The following is a 19,123-nucleotide window of genomic DNA, read 5'->3' as shown; positions in this document are numbered from 1 at the left end:
GAGTGATTATTGTTATGTGTCCTTTTGTGTTTTTGATTTTTTTTAATAGGAAATTGTTTGCTATCAATCAGATACTTGGAGGGCATGTAGGGAGTGTACTAATGAATGAAATAGTGGAATAATCCCGAATGTTTACGTTTTGGTGTTGTGCCCTAATTAAATGTTTGGCTCGATTTGTAAGACTCTATCTCACACCCCACACCACAGTGGTTCAAAACGCAAAGAACGTGATCGTTTTAGGATAACTTCAAATCCAAGCATTTTAGAACTATACTTTCTCCTGAGAAATTGTAGAGTATAAAAAAACTCTTTATTTTGCTAAAATGACATTTATTATGAACTCATATAATAGTGTGAAATCATTTTTATTTTTTTAATACAAGCGATAGAGACTTGGTGTTATTAGAAAAGCTGTAGATTAAAAGCCACGAGAAAGTTTGTCCAAGACACCAACTCTCTATAAGCTCAAGGTTTCTAGATATGTCTCGTTGTTTATGAATTACCCTTAAAACATTTTTTTTGCCCAACTTTGTTCAATGATTTTTGCGATTTTTTTAAAATATTCTACAAATTGTTACTAGAGTTTATTTGCACATATTTGTCGAATTTACCAACTCGTTATCTCTTAAGGTTAAAGCGTTAAAGGGTTGCATCAAAATTTAGGTAAATAAATGCATATTTTCAATGTATATACATTTATTAACCAACATTTGGATGCAACCCCTTAACCTTTAGAAAAAGTGAGTAGATATATTCGACAAATATGTGCAATTAAACGCTCCGATACCTTTTAATGAGGACAACCGGTGAAAATCTCTTGCTATAAAGCTGTTCTAATGGTAATTTATATTTCTTCTGCTCTTAGTGAGAAAAAATTAAAATGTTCAACATATCGAATTATGTAGTCAGTTTACCAATTCAAATTTATTGATATTTAAAGAGCTATCCTATAATCCTATTTTAAGTTTTCTTTTGTTGAACAAGTACAAATTCTGGGGTTTTTTTTAAAGGTCCAATAAACCAAATTTTCAGTTTTTGCTTTTTGAGTGTTTTAATACCCCTGACTCAAGGCGGTTTCAAACACCCAACAAGCAAAAACTGGAAATTTGATTTGTTGGACATTAAAAAAAAACTCCATAATTGAACTTGAAGTTTGTGCCCCTCTGCTCTGATTAAGGTCGAGAGGAGGAGGAGGCTAGGATTTAAAAAATGATAAATTTCAAACTGTATTTCTGGAGTTTTTTTTTAAAAGGACCAATAAACCAAATTTTCAGTTTTTGCTTTTTGGGTGTTTTTCAATACCCCTGACTCAAGGCGGTTCTAAAAACACCCAAAAAGCAAAAAACTGAAAATTTGGTTTATTGGTCCTTTTAAAAAAAACTCCAGTTTGCAAAATATCGAAATTTAAAATATCACAATGCTTTGAATACTTGATAATGTTTATGCAACATTTAAAAAAATCGAAAATACCAAGGAATATTTAAAAATCTTTTCACGATCTGTGATCCTAAATTCCCAACTAAAATATAAATAAACAGCAATTCCATTTGAAAAGAGCCTAAACCAAAAAAAAGTTCTCCGATCAGGCTTAATTTTTTCTAGGGGTTCCTTGGTCAAAATAATTAGACTCATATTTTTGTGTGGTCATTAGGGTGACCTACACCTTGCCAAAAATGGTCATTTTCGTCCTTTTTTTGCAACAACCACATTTAAAAAATCATAACTCCGTGTCACTTCATCCGATTTTAGCATTCTTAGACGCAAAAGAAAGGTGATAAGCATGACTATTTGAAAAAAAAAATAGTAAGGAATTTCAAAAATCTAGCTTAACATTTGAAAAAGTCGTATGAAAACATAAAATGACGTTTTGACCGTGTCTGGACCAAAGAGCCTATTTCTGAAAATATTTTTGTCGTATTCCTCGGAAAATTTCACATATTTTATCAAGAAATTGGCGATGTCAAACTGTACGTTTTCGACGCATGATATTTTTCAAAAAAAAAACTGAATTTTTCGACACGCCACGCGCAAAAACAGAAAAATTATGAAATCGACAAAAATTCAACTTTTTTCACTAAACTGAAATAACTTTAAAATTTCAGCGATGACCTATACATTAGGGTGGGTACGGATTTTGAAAAGTTCTCAGATCAAGTTCTGGTGTGGTTCCCCTTGTAGGGCATACCCATGGGGACTCTCACGCCAAATTTCAGCTCATTTGATTGAAAACTGGATTGTCTCAAGCGGGTTCAACTTTACATGGAAATTACTATGGGAAATTTGGAATTTTCGTTCATTCGCTCCTGCAGGTCTGGGGAAAACATGTAGAAACTTCTAGGATGGCCAGAAATGAGCGGAATCGTGTGGAGAACAACTTTCCCTAAGGAACCAGGTCGATTCGTTCAACCCCCATCGAGCTCAACGGCAATACATCCGGGGTTTTCGGAATCACCCGTTTTTTCCCAGCAGAGCATCACATTTCCTTAGCATGCTATGAATGCTTGATGAACACCGCGACGCCACATATCGAACAGGCTACCACGTGGACTAGCATTGCCTATAAAAATAAATTTCATTTCGTTTTGAACTATAGAATTATCATTTATGGTGATGCTGATACTATTTAGCTGTATTCTTTACCTCCAAATAAGAAAAAAAAATGTTATGGTGAAAGTTTTACAATCACGTGGTAGCTGTTTGACATGTGGCGTCGCGGTTTTCATCAAGCATTCATAGCATGCTAAGGAAAATTTGATGCTTTTCTGGGGAAAACCGTTGGTTCCGAAAATCCCGGATGTATTGCCGTTGAGCTCGATGGGGATTGAACGAATCGACCTGGTCACTTAGGAAAAGTTGTTCTCCAGACGATTCCGCTCATTTCTGGCCATCCTAGAAGTTTCTACATGTTTTCTCCAGGCCTGTAGGATCGAATGAACGAAAATTCAAAATTTCCCATAGTAATTTCCATGTAAACTTGAACCAGCTTGAGACAAGCCAGTTTTCAGCCAAATGAGCTGAAATTTAGCGTGAGAGTCCCAATGGGTATGCCCTACAAGGGGAACCACACCAGAACTTGATCTGAGAACTTTTTAAATTCCGTACCCACCCTACTATACATGTTTGGGTATCAAAATTTTCGTTAATGAAAAATGCCAAACTTTTGCGTCTAAGGCAGCTAAAATCGAATGAAGTGACACGGAGATATGATTTTTTTTTTAAAGGTGGCTTCAACGAAATATGCCAGACAAAGAAATACGTGTCTAATTATTTTGTCCAAGGTACCCCCAGATTTTTTTTCGGTTCAGGCTCTTTTCAAATGAAATTTCTGTATAGAAAAGTGTGCCATTGGATTGAATACAGAAATTTCTTTGATAATTATTTGTTTGCGAATTTAAAAAAAATATTCTATGCAATTCAATTAAATTCTTAGCAATGATTTGTATTGCCCTCGGATAGTTGAGAACATTTTAAATTTTGAGAAACAAAAGGCTAACTTTTTTTAGGACAGCCTGGTCGTTTTTATAGAGATTTTTTCATCAAACTGTAAAAATTCAGCGCTTATTAAAATATTGCAAAAGTGGGCTGTTAAAAAAATTTCATTCGTTTCTCATCATTTTCATGCAAATTTGATAGTTTGTAGTATCTATCAAGCTTGTTTAATTTACTTTGATTTTTGCAGTTTTTTTTTTCTAAAATTTTATGGAGACATTTTTTTATTTTTCCTTAAAGTTAATTTTCAATATTAATATGCAACATTATGAAAATCCTAAACAGAAAGAATCGGGAAAATTTCATTTTTCAAATTAACGATTATGTTGTCCTATCAAACAATCATAATTCTTCAAATAATGTCGAACTTTTTTGCTGTTCATAATAAAAATATTTGTTTTCACTTTTTCCTTCTTCTTGTCTTTGACCATAGTCAACACATAAATTTATAAAACAAATATTTGCATCGCCCTTACTTGAAAACATACAATGTTTTTCTTTAAACTTTATTGAACATAATAAGTAATTTTTATTAGGAGTATTTTAATAAGTAAAAATACATCCACTCAACTACACTCAACCCCCCTTCTCCGAAGGAGAAGTTTGATTAACGGTTCTCCACCTCGCCCTGCCAGCTAAATTTACCAAAACGACCGAAACCTTTTTTTCGTCATCGTCATCTGGCATTGAAAACAAAACAAAAAACCTAAACTCATGACATTGACTTTAGTCCATCTCAGGTTCACGCACTCTTCGTCGGCGATGTCGAAGGTATAGAGTAGTAAACTTTACCAATTTGTTGTTGGTTTTTCACAGGTCGGTGTCAATAGCAAAGAGGTTGGTCATCGTGAAGCGGATTTTGTTGTCAAATGCCTTCGGAATTGATGAAGGTGAACTTGTTATGCGCCATGGGAATCAAAAGAAGTGACCAATTCGCGGTGACATTTATGTTGGAGGGGAAATTCGGATTAGAAGTTGCCAAACTCAGAGTTGAGTCAGTATTGAAATTTGAATCGCATGATCAATCAGAGGAATGTTTCAAGTTTGAATGTATTTAGTTCATTGCAAAATGTTTTTTTTTTGAAATATTTAATATAAAACTCACATAGATTTTACGATCGTTCTTTGAGCCACGATTGACAGTGCTTCCTCGGCAATGTTCCTGATTTTTTCCTACAAAACATTACTGTTATTTATTTAACTTCGCTATTCTTCCATAACACAAGTCTTACCCTAATCCGGTCAAACATGCAGATCCAGACAGGATTTTCCATTCCGGATGGTCGGCAAAGCAGCAATTGCATTTCATGTTGGCTCTTTAATAAACATTCAACGATATTCAGAAAATTCAATCGATAAAGGTGGATGGCTTCAAACGATGCAATGCAGATAATTGCAGTCTTGCGTGGCACTTTTATAAAGCGGGGAGTAACTTTGAGCAATTTATGAATCACGCTACACTACACAGTTATCAATGCAGCATTTGTTAGCTCATCATATCGTCAACGAGGATGAAATTACTCGAAAGCCTTGTGCTGGGCCTGTAGATTGGGCTAAGATATTGCAAAAAAACTCTGAAGGTTAAACAAAACTAGCTCTAAATAAATAAGCTAAAAGACTAGGGGTAATTCTCCGCCAACTCACACAGCAGTTGCCCCGACCCCTCTTCGATTTGCGTGAAACTTTGTCCTAAGGGGTAACTTTTGTCCCTGATCACGAATTCGAGGTCCGTTTTTTGATATCTCGTGACGGAGGGGCGGTACGACCCTTCCATTTTGAACATGCGAAAAGAGCAATTTTGCAGCCTGAAACGGTGATGAGATAGAAATTTGGTGTCAGGGACTTTTATGTAAATTAGACGCCCGATTTGATGACGTACTCAGAATTCCGAAAAACGTATTTTCATCGAAAAACACTAAAAAGTTTTAAAAATTCTCCATTTTCCGTTACTGACTGTAAAATTTTGGAACATGTCATTTATGGGAAATTTAATGTACTTTCGAATCTACATTGTCCAGAAGGGTCATTTTTCATTTAGAACAAAATTTTTCATTTTAAAATTTCGTGTTTTTCTAACTTTGCAGGGTTATTTTTAGAGTGTAACAATGTTCTACAAAGTTGTAGAGCAGACAATTACAAAATTTTGATATATAGACATAAGGGTTTGCTTATAAACATCACGAGTTATCGCGATTTTACGAAAAAAAGTTTTGAAAAAGTTGGTCGTCATCGATCATGGCCGTTCACCCGCGACAGACACGGACGACGAAACAAAGAGAAACGCAAAAAGTAACTTTTTCAAAACTTTTTTTCGTAAAATCGGGATAACTTGTGATGTTTATAAGCAAACTCCTTATGTCTATATATCAAAATTTTTGTAATTGTCTGCTCTACAACTTTGTGGAACATTGTTACACTCTAAAAAATAACCCTGCAAAGTTAGAAAAAACACGAAATTTTAAAATGAAAAATTTTGTTCTAAATGAAAAAATGACCCTTCTGGGACAATGTAGATTCGAAAAGAACATTAAATTTCCCATAAAATGACATGTTCCAAAATTTTTTACAGTCGAGTAACGGAAAATGGGAGAGTATTTAAAACTTTTTTAGTGTTTTTTTCGATGAAAAATACGTTTTTTCGGAATTCTGAGTACGCCATTAAATCGGGCGTCTAATTTTACATAAAAGTCCCTTTGACACCAAATTTCTATCTCATCACCGTTTCAGGCTGCAAATTATTGAAAACACCTCTTTTTCGCATGTTCAAAAATGGAAGGGGTCGTACCGCCCCTCCGTCACGAGATATCAAAAAACGGACCTCGGATTCGTGATCAGGGACAAAAGTTACCCCTTAGGACAAAGTTTCACGCAAATCGAAGAGGGGTCGGGGCAACTTTTCCCGATTTCGTGTGAGTTGGTAGAGAATTACCCCTAGAGTAGTTGAAGCCAGTAAACTTCTCTTCTTCAAACTAATAAAAATAATCAGCAGAGTGTTTCGCATCGTCTACAACATTTAATTATTATTTTATTAAAAAAAATCATACAATATTTGTACAGTTCAAGTCCACCTAGCTAAAATATTTCGTACCGTTTTTCTTGCAATTTTTAATATTCTTATACAAGATGTGTATTTACAATAGATCAACAAAAGAATAAAACTACTTTTGAATGCTGGTAAGTATCTCTGTCAGGAAAGTTACATTTTAAGCTAGTTTTTACCTTTTGGAATTAGCGGAAAAAAGCAAAATTCAACTCTTGATTCCCGGGAAATTGGAAATCTCGACAATCGTCATCCTCTCTTGATATTTGATTCTTCATAAAGTTTAACAAATGATTCTTCATATTTACCATTGTCCTAAGTTCAGTTCTTGTGAAGATACATTAAAAAAAAACAATTTTGAAAAAAGAGATTTTGACCAGTTTTTGGTGATTTCCAATTTCCTATAGTTTTTCTTGCTTTGAATCGCTTAAAAGGATAATATTTTGTTTATATTATAATAAAAATTGACATTTTTGAAGTTAATGACAGTAAACGCTACAAAGTCATCCCGAGACGATATGACAGATTTGGGCTCCTTGCCTAATGAAGCAACTGAAGGAACATAAATAAACAGAATAACCTTCGAAAAAACTTAGAAATAACTAAAAGGTGAGAGATAGTTAGAGGAATAATTCAAAGAGTTTTTTGTGTAATGTTCGAACATTCAGAATCATTATCAGAATTTCATAGAATTAGATTATAGTTCTTTTTTATTTTGTTTTACTGGCTGCAACAATCTTCGTCTTTCCATGAAAAATACAAAAATCGTCACATAATTCTATGTTCCCACGTTTCGAAGTAGATTTTAAACATGAGCAATTCTCTACCAAAACCGGAAATGGATTTTATTTGTATTTTTTGATTTGGCTCAAACTTTGTGGGGGCCTTCCCTATGACCAAAAAAGCCATTTTGCATCATTAGTTTGTCCATATAAATTTCCATACAAATTTGGCAGCTGTTCATACAAAAATGGTATGTAAATATTCGAAAATCTGTAACTTTTGAAGGAATTTTTTGATCAATTTGGTGTCTTCGGCAAAGTTGTAGGTATTGTTAGGACTATTTAGAAAAAATAGGTACACGGAAAAAAATTTCCCGATTTTTTATTAACTTTTTTCACAAAACTCAAATTCCCAAAATACGTATTTTTTGATTTTCGAGATTTTTTGATATGTTTTAGGGGACAAAAATCCGCAACTTTTGAGCTATAGAGAAACATGGTCAAAAAATCTGCCGCCGAGTTATGATTTTTTGAAAAACTGGTGATTTTTAGAAAAAATCGAAATTTCATACATAAAATTTTTTTTACCTCATTTTTTAATGCAAAATTGAATTTGCAATCGAAAAGTACTGTAAAGATTTTTTGATAAAGGGCTCCGTTTTCAAGATATAGCCACCGAAAGTTTGATTTCAGCGAAATATTTGCAGTTTTTCGATTTTTAAAAATAGTGACCATGAGTGACCATTTCTAAAAATATTTTTTTTGAAGAGTTCAGAAAATTTGCTATAAAATTGTCTAAGAGACATTGATGATTGGACCTCTGGTTGCTGAGATACAGCGGCTTAAAGAAAAAGAAACACGAAAATTGAAGTTTTCTAAGTCTCACCCAAACAGCCCACCATTTTCTAATGACGATATCTCAGCAATTAATGGTCCGATTTTCAATGTTATAACATGAAACATTCGTGAAATTTTCCGATCTTTTCGAAAAAAATATTTTGAAAATTTTTAAATCAAGACTAACATTTTTAATGGGCATAATATTCAAAGTTTGGCCCTTTTAAAATGTTAGTCTTGATTTAAAAATTTTCAAAATATTTTTTTCGAAAAGATCGGAAAATTTCACGAATGTTTCATGTGTTAACATTGAAAATCGGACCATTAATTGCTGAGATATCGTCATTAGAAAATGGTGGGCTGTTTGGGTGAGACTTAGAAAACTTCAATTTTCGTGTTTCTTTTTCTTTAAGCCGCTGTATCTATCTATGTAATTTTTAGAAATGGTCACTCATGGTCACTATTTTTAAAAATTGAAAAACTGCAAATATTTCGCTAAAATCAAACTTTCGGTGGCTATATCTTGAAAACGGAGCCCTTTATCAAAAAATCTGTAAAGTACTTTTCGATTGCAAATTCAATTTTGCATTAAAAAATGAGGTAAAAAAATTTTATGTATGAAATTTCGATTTTTTCCAAAAATCACCAGTTTTTCAAAAAATCATAACTCGGCGGCAGATTTTTTGACCATGTTTCTCTATAGCTCAAAAGTTGCGGATTTTTGTCCCCTAAAACATATCAAAAAATCTCGAAAATCAAAAAATACTTATTTTGGGAATTTGAGTTTTTGTGAAAAAAAAGTTAATAAAAAAATCGGGAAATTTTTTTTTCCGTGTACCTATTTTTTTCTAAATAGTCCTTAACAATACCTACAACTTTGCCGAAGACACCAAATTGATCAAAAAATTCCTTCAAAAGTTACAGATTTTCGAATATTTACGTACCATTTTTGTATGAACAGCTGCCAAATTTGTATGGAAATTTATATGGACAAACTAATGATGCAAAATGGCTTCTTTGGTCATAGGGAAGGCCCCCACAAAGTTTGAGCCAAATCAAAAAATACAAAAAATAAAAATGGTCGAAATCGGCCGGTTTTTTAGAGAATTGCTCACATTTAGAAGGCATGAAATTCATGGCGCGCATAAACGAATCGTTTGTGTGATTTACAATTTTATCAATTTTGTATTGGTATAGAAGAGAGAAGAAGTTTCAAAACGGTGATTTCGGTGCGACCATTTCTGAGTACTTATTTAAACAGTTGTTTCAACATTGGGTCTAAAAATGTACATATTGCATCATATGAAAATGGCTTCAGGTGCTTCCCCAACTGGGTTGAACCCCTAACAATCGACCAGTGATAAAAGAATATTTCTTAACAGTATAAAAGCATCCCGTTTTACAGCTAAATCATATCAGTCCAGGTTTGTACCCTTTAAGAAATCACCATGAACTTCAGCAAACTGTTTGCAATTGTCCTGTTGGCCGCGCTGGCCTTTCTCGGACAAACCGAGGCTGGTGGTCTCAAAAAGTTTGGAAAGCGTTTGGTAAGTTTGAAATGATCTCCTAAGTGAAATCCTTTGAAATAATTTTGAAATGTTCTATTTCAGGAAAGAGTTGGCAAACATGTCTTCGAAGCTACGGCTAAGGCATTGCCTGTGGTTGCTGGAATTAATACACTTGGACCAAAATAGTTCTTTGAAAAATGGATTGTTTGAAAATGTGGCACTCTAAATAAACATTATTCAAAAATTAAATTTTATTATTTGATTGAAAGAAACATTCCGAACTCGACCATCTCTAACCAAACATTTCTCTTGCTAACGCCCGTTAGGTATGCAATCACGATGCTGTTCGTGGTGAAATGTGATAGCCGAAAAGCAAATTCAAACAATATTTTGTAAACTGTATAATTATTTATTTAACGGTATCAGTCATTGCCAAGCTTATGAAACTAACTTAGCCAAATTATTAATAAGTACATAATTGGGATTATTTTTCAAAAAGCTCATTATCCCAAAGCTTTGAATCCGGCCACTACTGGCAGTGCCTTCTGAGCAGCTTTGAACACGTTCTTCCCGACTTTTTCCTGTTGAAGATAAAACAGAGTTAGTAAAACAATACAACTTAGGAAAATTAAGCAAGATTCTTACCAGCTTCTTGCCCAATATCCACCTGGGAGCAGCTTCAACGCCGGAATGTCCGCCGAGGACCAGGAAGATGGCCACCACCAGCAGCAGGAAGAGTCGGTGAAAGTTCATGATTTTATTGTTGTGTTTGAGCTTACGAGCAGATCGTTGGTGATCGTTGAAGGACTGGAGCACAAGTGATGATGCTGTCCGGGATCGGCAGTTGGTTTTATACAGGGATGCTGTGGGCAAAGAGAGTGCACTTCATTCGTGGGATTCCCCGATGGGAATGGGTTTGGGGGCTCGTCTGAAAGGATGACGAACGGAGGTTTCTCGGGCAGAAAAATCACCACGTTTTTTTTAAACTAAAAACTAAAAACTAAAAACTAAAAACTAAAAACTAAAAACTAAAAACTAAAAACTAAAAACTAAAAACTAAAAACTAAAAACTAAAAACTAAAAACTAAAAACTAAAAACTAAAAACTAAAAACTAAAAACTAAAAACTAAAAACTAAAAACTAAAACTAAAAACTAAAAACTAAAAACTAAAAACTAAAAACTAAAAACTAAAAACTAAAAACTAAAAACTAAAAACTAAAAACTAAAAACTAAAACTAAAAACTAAAAACTAAAAACTAAAAACTAAAACTAAAAACTAAAAACTAAAAACTAAAAACTAAAAACTAAAAACTAAAAACTAAAACTAAAAACTAAAAACTAAAAACTAAAAACTAAAAACTAAAAACTAAAAACTAAAAACTAAAAACTAAAAACTAAAACTAAAAACTAAAAACTAAAACTAAAAACTAAAAACTAAAACTAAAAACTAAAAACTAAAAACTAAAACTAAAAACTAAAAACTAAAAACTAAAAACTAAAAACTAAAAACTAAAAACTAAAAACTAAAAACTAAAAACTAAAAACTAAAAACTAAAAACTAAAAACTAAAACTAAAAACTAAAAACTAAAACTAAAAACTAAAAACTAAAAACTAAAAACTAAAACTAAAACTAAAAACTAAAAACTAAAAACTAAAAACTAAAACTAAAAACTAAAAACTAAAAACTAAAAACTAAAAACTAAAAACTAAAACTAAAAACTAAAAACTAAAAACTAAAAACTAAAAACTAAAAACTAAAAACTAAAAACTAAAAACTAAAAACTAAAAACTAAAAACTAAAAACTAAAAACTAAAAACTAAAAACTAAAAACTAAAAACTAAAAACTAAAAACTAAAAACTAAAAACTAAAAACTAAAAACTAAAAACTAAAAACTAAAAACTAAAAACTAAAAACTAAAAACTAAAAACTAAAAACTAGCAGCCCTTCATTTTTGCTTTGAACTTGAAAAAAATACAAAGAAATAGATAAACAAATAAACAAAATTTCATGTGATATTCCATGTGTCTTTCAATTATTTGTTATTTGTTGTCAAGTGAGACATAAAATTTTAAAATTACTGTAAAACCTTTGTACCCTATTTTTGAAAATTTATATCCAACAAAAAAAAACACCAAAAATCACCGTTTACCTCGTTCACTCGAAACCTTTTGTCACGCCCTTCCAATATGCAACACAACGAACGTCTTACACCAGAATTGGGGTTCCCCGCGTTCGATCCTCATTTCTTTCTCATGTTTCATTCACCAGCAGTGCTTTGCTCCATTACCCGAATGAATGGCCTCTTCTGTTGTCCATTGACTAAGGCAAAACCAAAACAAACTGAAAATCACCGCCACGACGGGAATGCCGGTGCTTCCCCCTGGAAAGCAGCTGATCCTCGGTTGGGTTCCCTTTTTGTCGATGCATGCATGATAGTATAAAAACGTCCTGTTCTGGATCGAATCGTCATCAAACCGCTCCAAACAGTCCCAAGGGAAAGTCAACCAACCTTCAAAACTCCTCACAGCTCAATCATCATGAACTTCAACAAGCTGTTCGTCATCGTCCTGCTGGCAGCACTGGCCTTTTTCGGACAGGCTGAAGCCGGTGGTCTGAAGAAGTTTGGCAAGAAGTTGGTAAGTTGTTTCTTATCTTTTTCATTGTGGTGAAGTAGATTTCAACTAAATTTGTATTTCGACATTTTCAGGAAGGAGTTGGCAAGCGGGTGTTCAAGGCATCGGAAAAGGCACTGCCAGTCGTTACTGGATTCAAGGCACTAGGAAAGTAGGTCTTGATCACCAATCGATAAGACTCTCTAAATAATATCAATTAATGTAAGAAGTGAGATGAATATTGTCCAACGTTCCTGAAAAAAGTAAAATGAATAAACATTAGACTAATCGATTAAAATAACTAAGCATTCTTGACACGAAGAAACATTCCCTTTACAAACACTAAGAAATCTTTGAAATGTCTTTTTTTTTTTTGAAATTAAATTTGTCTTTATTGAATATTCTTATAATAATTACATTTCTTTTACATGCTAAGTGGTATGGCCTAATGCTCTTCATCTTTGTTGTATTTTTCGTTTTATTATTAACTGATCACATTTATTAGATTTACTTCAAATTGTTTTACATTATTGCATTGAATCGAATACATTTGGGTAAAAAAGAAAAAAAATCACTTTAACAACTAATCCTAACTTAAAACTAAAAAAATAAATTCATTGAAATATTCAAAATCACTAGAACGAGTAAACTACGAACTGTATTTTAATATGAATGCTCCAAGAGTTCTTACTTGTTCCTGACGAGTTTTGCAACCACGCAGTGTTGTTGTCATCTCGATGAAAATGTTCAAAAGTTCTTGTGGTGAAAACAGGTCACTACTGCCTTCACCCGTTGATGTTTGTTGGTTTTCCCTCGGTTGCTGACTGAAGCCTGGAGGTGTTGTATTCTCTGCAACTCTTTGCCGCTGATTCAACGGCAATGGCTGCAGATTTGGAACCACTCGAACAGATCCCGCTCCCACAGGTGACGCCAAAGCAGGAAAATCCACGTCCGTGTATGCTGGTGGTGTTCTGCGATGATTTGGTTGGTGCCTCGTCGTCGCTTGCTGCCGAATTTTTACAAACTCAGCTCGTTTTGGACAGCTTCGATTCTTGGTCGAATGGTCGCCGCCGCAATTGAAGCATTTCGCTTCGATGTTCTCGTTGATTGTTTCGCAAGCTTGTGTTTTGTGCTCACCTCCGCAGGTTGCACAACGACTCTTGATGAAACAGTTCCTTCCACCATGTCCAAACTGCAAGCAGTTCGAACACTGTGTCACGTCACGGTGCACTGGGCGATAACGTTCCCAAGTCACGATGATGTTGAAAATTGCCCGAACTGCTTTCAGCTCAGACGGCGTTGTCGATCCTTTCTCGAGATGAACCAGGTACAGTTGATCACGATACTTGATGTCCTTGTTGTGTCTCGTCATCTTGAAGACTTCGATCACGTTCAACTTAAGAGTTTTGAGCTCTTCTTTCAGCACACTCACATCCATGTCGTACAGGCCACGGAGGACCTGTTTCATGGGGCGTTTACCTGGATCGTCATGGCTGTAGTATTCAATCTTGGTGTTGTTCAGGAAATCCCGAACGTAGTTGTAATCCTTTCTGGTAGGTAGCAGAATTTTGAGTCCATCAGCACACAAGCGAATGGAAGCTCGTAAAGCACCAGATTTGATAAACCCGGTCAGCCACTTTCGCACCGAATCCGATGACGATGTTTTCACAAAATGGGTGGCAACTTTTCCCGTCGTTCAAATTCTTCCTTCTCGCTCACGTCCACAGGAGGGTAGCGAACTGGTTTCAGACAATTTTGAGCGTCCTTGCTCAAACTGCCTGGCTTTGCAGGTAGCGCTTCGGCATTCTTTAGCTTCTTCAAATCTGCCGATCCTGCTGGTGAGGACCGCCTCTTTTTCTTGCCCTGAGGCATTTTTGCACTTTTTAAGCACTTTTCAGGAGCTAAAATCCAGGAGTACCTCACTGAATGATGGTCCACAAAGGAATGATGAAATGTCTTTAAACTTTTACAAGACAAAAAATTGATTGGACCAACCTGAACCAATTTGAGTTAAGAACATTTTGTGCAGCACTCACAATGCCTCACCTTTTGACCACAGATCAACAAAATTCGATTTCAATCCTGAGGTATTCAGTAGAAATAAAAAAAACTCCGTGCATTTTTGTCACTTTTCAAGTGACAGAAGTTTCAATCCTGTCGTGCTATCTTGTCACAACCTGAAAATAGATGTAGCTGCTACAATTGGCCAAAGGGATTTCAGGTCGGAACGCGTTTGACACAAGTAGGGTAGAGTAGTCATCAATGAGACACAGGGAACAATGATAAAATGGCTCTCACAAGTCGTAGTTTCAATCATTCAGGCTCATATTTGGGGAAAAGGTGTGTCTACTAGATACACATCTGCCATAATAGTGGCTTTGGTTATGGACGCTCCCTTGAAAAGTTATTCATAAATGTTTGATTCTGGGGTGTAAACGTAAATTATGGACAAAAAATACGTTTTCGCTCGTAGGCTGCCATTTACACCAAAACTAATATTTCTTCAAATTTCTTTCGACGTTCCATAGAGTTGGGCTACAATGTCCTTTCATTAGGTTTGGCCAAAATTTAGAATATACCCAGAATCCAGGGCTGTCTCATTGTTCACCACTCATTTCAGCACATGGGTAACAATGAGACACTTCGATTTTTCTTCATTAAACTTTTCAAAATCTATGGAAATCTTTCAAAACATGAATTGAAAGTGATTTTTGGCATATTTATAGAGTTTTAACCTCATTTAACCAAACATACAAAGTTATTTGGTATAAATATATGGATTATACAAAATTTTAATACTTTTTAGTATAACTTTTTTAAATTAAACTTTCATGTTGGCAAAATTGCTCTAAAATGTTCAAGGCAAGTCACCTGCTATGGAACAATACAAAAACATGATGTTTTACTAGAAAAGTATTGATTTTCATAGAGTGTCTCATTGTTCCCAGCTGTCTCATTGTTCCTGCCAAGTGCGTCTACAATGAGACAGTTGAATAACTCTGGCTGTAGATGTCGGATCGATCACATATTTTGGTTAATGTTAGAACACATTAAAAGAAAGAAAATGTAACAAAAAGCTCATTAAAACATGCTGATGAAAAAAATAGAAAAATCGTTGAAAGTTGAAAACCAAAAGTGTCTCATTGATGACTACCCTACCCTACGAGCTCGACTACCGTAAAAATTTGTTATAATAACTCGGGTCTCCAGCAACCAAATTCATCATGCAAATAAAACGTGTTTATTATTGTTTACATTGCGAGCTCTATTTTTCGTTCATTCATTTAACAAAAACAGCGCTTTTCGTATAGAATGGTGAAATAGGTAAAACGTTGTGTAGCCTATCGTAAGGCGCAAGGCTGCAGAGAAGGGTTGCTTTTATAGTGGTGGGCAAAAAAGAGCGAACCATGGCTCACAGAAAAAAACCGCGGTTCTTTTCGAAACTTCTCTTTGAACCGTTCAAATATGGAATGATGTTGATTTATTTTATTCCATCAAATTTTGGTATTAAATGTGGCTTTTGAGAAATGAAAATCTATTTTGAAATATTTCAAAATAGGGAACTGCATCTAAATCCAGCGTGCCTCTAATGTTGGCAGGTCAGAACTTTGACATTCAATTAAAAAGCGTTTTCAGCTGAAATCGAGTGATAAATAGCTTAATAAGAAGTGAGCAAGCAAGTTTCCATAATTTTTTTTTGCAAAAATAGTCATTTAAAAAGTTTTCTAGCCAATCTTCTCGTTTCATTTTTTTTTTTCAAATAAGGCCGTTGCTAATATTTTTGAAGTTTATTTCCCTCGACTCTGACCAAAGTCGAGAGAGGAGGGGCAAACAAAAAAACATAAAAAATTTAAATTACGAGCAATGGTTTCAACATTTTAATGAAAAAAGTGGTGTTAAATGCATTATACACTTGTTCAGTCGTTTTGCCATCATTAATTTCCAAAATATCTAAGTATTGACGGAAATTTTTTTTTTTTTTTCAAAAATGAAAATTTTGCGGTGCTGTACATTGGGATTTCATAAAAATTCAAAACATTTTTAAACAAGCCTAACATGGTTGCATTTTAGATTGTTTTCAGTTGATGAGACTACTATTTTCATGGAAATTTTGAAGTTTTTTGGAAAAATATTTTTTCCCCTGATTTTTCAGACCAATTTTGTAGGGGGGGGGAGGGGACGGGTGACATAAACTTTGAAAAATATTTGCAGCGGCCTTATTTATAAAAGGGCAATAAAACAACCCGAAAAATCACACCGTGCTTCAAAATAGCAGTTTCATCAAACTTTTTTAAAAAGAGCTAAAGTTCTGTTCAAAGGAGCCGCTCATTTTAATGAGCGAGCAAAAATAAGTGGTCTTGCCCACCTCTATTTTGGAGTGACACAGAGCTTAAAATTTAGTTGGGTATTCTCTACCAACTCACACGAAATCGGGAAAAGTTGCCCGACCCCTCTTCGATTTGCGTGAAACTTTGTCCTAAGAGGTAACTTTTGTCCCTGATCACGAAACCGAGGTCCGTTTTTTGATATCTCGTGACGGAGGGGCAGTACGACCCCTTCCATTTTTGAACATGCGATAAAAGAGGTGTTTTTTTTTAAATAATTTGCAGCCTGAAACGGTGATTAGATAGAAATTTGGTGTCAAAGGGACTTTTATGTAAAATTAGACGCCCGAATTGATGGCTTCCTCAGAATTCTGAAAAAACGTATTTTTCATCGAAAAAAAAACACTAAAAAAGTTTTAAAAATTGTCCAATTTTCCGTTACTAAACTGTAAAAAATGTTGGAACATGTCAATTTATGGGAAATTTAATGTACTTTTCGAATCAACAAGGGTCATTTTTATCATTTAGAACAAAAAATTTCATTTCAAAATTTCGTGTTTTTTCTAACTTTGCAGGGTTATTTTTTAGAGTGTAACAATGTTCTACAAAATTATAAAGCAGACAATTACAAAAATTTTGATGCATAGACATAAGGAGTTTGCTTGTAAACGTCACGAATTATCGCGATTTTACGAAAAAAAGTTTTGAAAATAGTAGTTTATGCAACAAGTTGCAATAAGAGGATTTTTTCAGCACGAATCGTACATTTATCCAAAGAGGTTCACCGAGTTGGATAAATACGAAGAGTGCTGAAAAAATCAAGTTTTGCAACGAGTTCCATACAACATTTTTTGCAATTCCGAAAAACCCATTGAGTGAAATTTCAAGTCAAATTTTCATGTATTTTGTCGATAAATCGTTTAAATCAAAAAAAATGTTGAAAAGTGTTACTTTTCGAAACAAGTGCTGAAAAGTTTAACTTTTCAGCACCCATTTCAGTGCTGAAAAGTAGAACTTTTCAGCATTTATTTTGAAAAGTGTTGCTATTCGATTCTGTTATTTTTGGTACAGAAAAGTAGGCTATTTCGTCGTTCAAGAATGACAGGAAAAGTAAGTAGTTTCACGACGGAATTGCAAAAAGTTATTTTTTGCGTTTCTATTTGTTTCGTCGTCCGTATCTGTCGCGGGTGCCATGATCGATGACGAACAACTTTTTCAAAACTTTTTTTCGTAATATCGCGATAACTCGTGATGTTTATAAGCAAACCCCTTATGACTATATATCAAAATTTTTGTAATTGTCTGCTTTGGGACTATCCATAAACCACGTGGACACTCCCCCCCCCCTTCGTGAACAATTGTATATACAAAAAAATCTTTTTTGTATGGATCGTGGACAATCGCCATACCCCCTAAAGTGTCCACGTGGTTTATGGATGGTCCCTTTACAACTTTGTAGAACATTGTTACACTCTAAAAAATAACCCTGCAAAGTTAGATAAACACGAAATTTTAAAATGAAAAATTTTGTTCTAAATGAAAAAATGACCCATCTGGGTCAATGTAGATTCGAAAAGTACATTGAATTTCCCATAAAATGACATGTTCCAAAATTTTTAACAGTCGAGTAACGGAAAATGGGAAAATTTTTAAAACTTTTTTAGTGTTTTTTTCGATGAAAAATACGATTTTTCGGAATTCTGAGTACACCATCAAATCGGGCGTCTAATTTTACATAAAAGTCCCTTTGACACCAAATTTCTATCTAATCACCGTTTCAGGCTGCAAATTATTAAAAAACACCTCTTTTATCGCATGTTCAAAAATGGAAGGGGTCGTAGTGCCCCTCCGTCACGAGATATAAAAAAACGGACCTCGAATTCGTGATCAAGGACAAAAGTTACCCCTTAGGACAAAGTTTCACGCAAATCGAAGAGGGGTCGTGGCATATCATAAATTCCCTTAAATAGACGGTTTTTACCTAATTCAAAAATGTTATTATTTTTAACTTGAAATCATCCCTTAAATATCTATAACTTACACTCGATAATTTTTATAAAAAAAATTTACTTATGAAAGTTATCAGTGAAAAATGTGATTTATGAAAATTTGTTTTCAAGAAACAGATTTTTAAATATATTAATACAGAGAAACCTCTTTTTACGCGGTGGCGTTAAGCTTTTTGCGTCGTTGATTTCTCTTAATCCATTCAATATTTTTGCAAACTTCAAACAGCATTTTGTAGATCTGAACAAAACCTATGAATTGCTTTAAAAAGATAGCAAAAATGTTGCGTAGTTCCAGAGAAACCGACAATTTAGAAAAACGTAACGCATCACGTAAAAAGAGGTTTCTCTGTATCCAATTTGTTATGGGCAACCGCCAACAATGTATGCAGAGTTGTAAGGACGAACCAATTATGTAAAATTGCTGTTTGGTTAAAGATCTACAAAATTTTAGTCCAATGATAAATGCAAAAGTGTGATCCTTTTAGCTTCATAATTTAATGTCAGTCAATCAATCAAATCCCAATAACTCAACTTTCACAAAAGAAGAAAAGAAAAGAAGGTTTACCTGATCATCTCC

At 34.1% G+C, this 19,123-nt stretch overlaps 3 protein-coding genes and 1 long non-coding RNA gene across 4 annotated transcripts; 2 read left to right on the top strand and 2 right to left on the bottom strand.

The window, feature by feature from the left end:
* Positions 1 to 4,573: 4,573 nt before the first annotated feature.
* Positions 4,574 to 4,902, bottom strand: LOC119765455. Its single transcript, XR_005276743.1, has 2 exons — positions 4,722 to 4,902; positions 4,574 to 4,662 (listed from the first exon to the last, which is right to left on the bottom strand). It is a non-coding gene; the product is annotated as an uncharacterized LOC119765455 (long non-coding RNA).
* Positions 4,903 to 9,509: 4,607 nt separating this feature from the next.
* Positions 9,510 to 9,845, top strand: LOC6044197 (cecropin-A2). The gene is made up of 2 exons (XM_001861707.2): positions 9,510 to 9,635; positions 9,699 to 9,845. Exons 1-2 carry the CDS (start codon positions 9,537 to 9,539, stop codon positions 9,780 to 9,782), a joined length of 183 nt encoding a protein of 60 aa, XP_001861742.2. The 5' UTR covers positions 9,510 to 9,536; the 3' UTR covers positions 9,783 to 9,845.
* Positions 9,846 to 9,984: 139 nt separating this feature from the next.
* LOC6044196 (cecropin-B) lies at positions 9,985 to 10,403 on the bottom strand. Its single transcript, XM_001861706.2, has 2 exons — positions 10,242 to 10,403; positions 9,985 to 10,177 (listed from the first exon to the last, which is right to left on the bottom strand). The coding sequence occupies exons 1-2, from the start codon at positions 10,347 to 10,349 to the stop codon at positions 10,100 to 10,102; spliced, it is 186 nt and encodes a 61-aa protein (XP_001861741.2). The 5' UTR covers positions 10,350 to 10,403; the 3' UTR covers positions 9,985 to 10,099.
* A 1,655-nt stretch (positions 10,404 to 12,058) lies between these two features.
* Positions 12,059 to 12,510, top strand: LOC6044200 (cecropin-A). Its single transcript, XM_001861705.2, has 2 exons — positions 12,059 to 12,236; positions 12,308 to 12,510. Exons 1-2 carry the CDS (start codon positions 12,138 to 12,140, stop codon positions 12,386 to 12,388), a joined length of 180 nt encoding a protein of 59 aa, XP_001861740.1. The 5' UTR covers positions 12,059 to 12,137; the 3' UTR covers positions 12,389 to 12,510.
* The last annotated feature ends 6,613 nt before the right edge of the window (positions 12,511 to 19,123 follow it).

Source organism: Culex quinquefasciatus, chromosome 1, assembly GCF_015732765.1.
Source record: "Culex quinquefasciatus strain JHB chromosome 1, VPISU_Cqui_1.0_pri_paternal, whole genome shotgun sequence".
In the NCBI taxonomy this organism is placed as follows: domain Eukaryota; kingdom Metazoa; phylum Arthropoda; class Insecta; order Diptera; family Culicidae; genus Culex; species Culex quinquefasciatus.
Note: the sequence above shows the minus strand (reverse complement) of the source record. Positions and strands in the feature narration are given on the sequence as shown.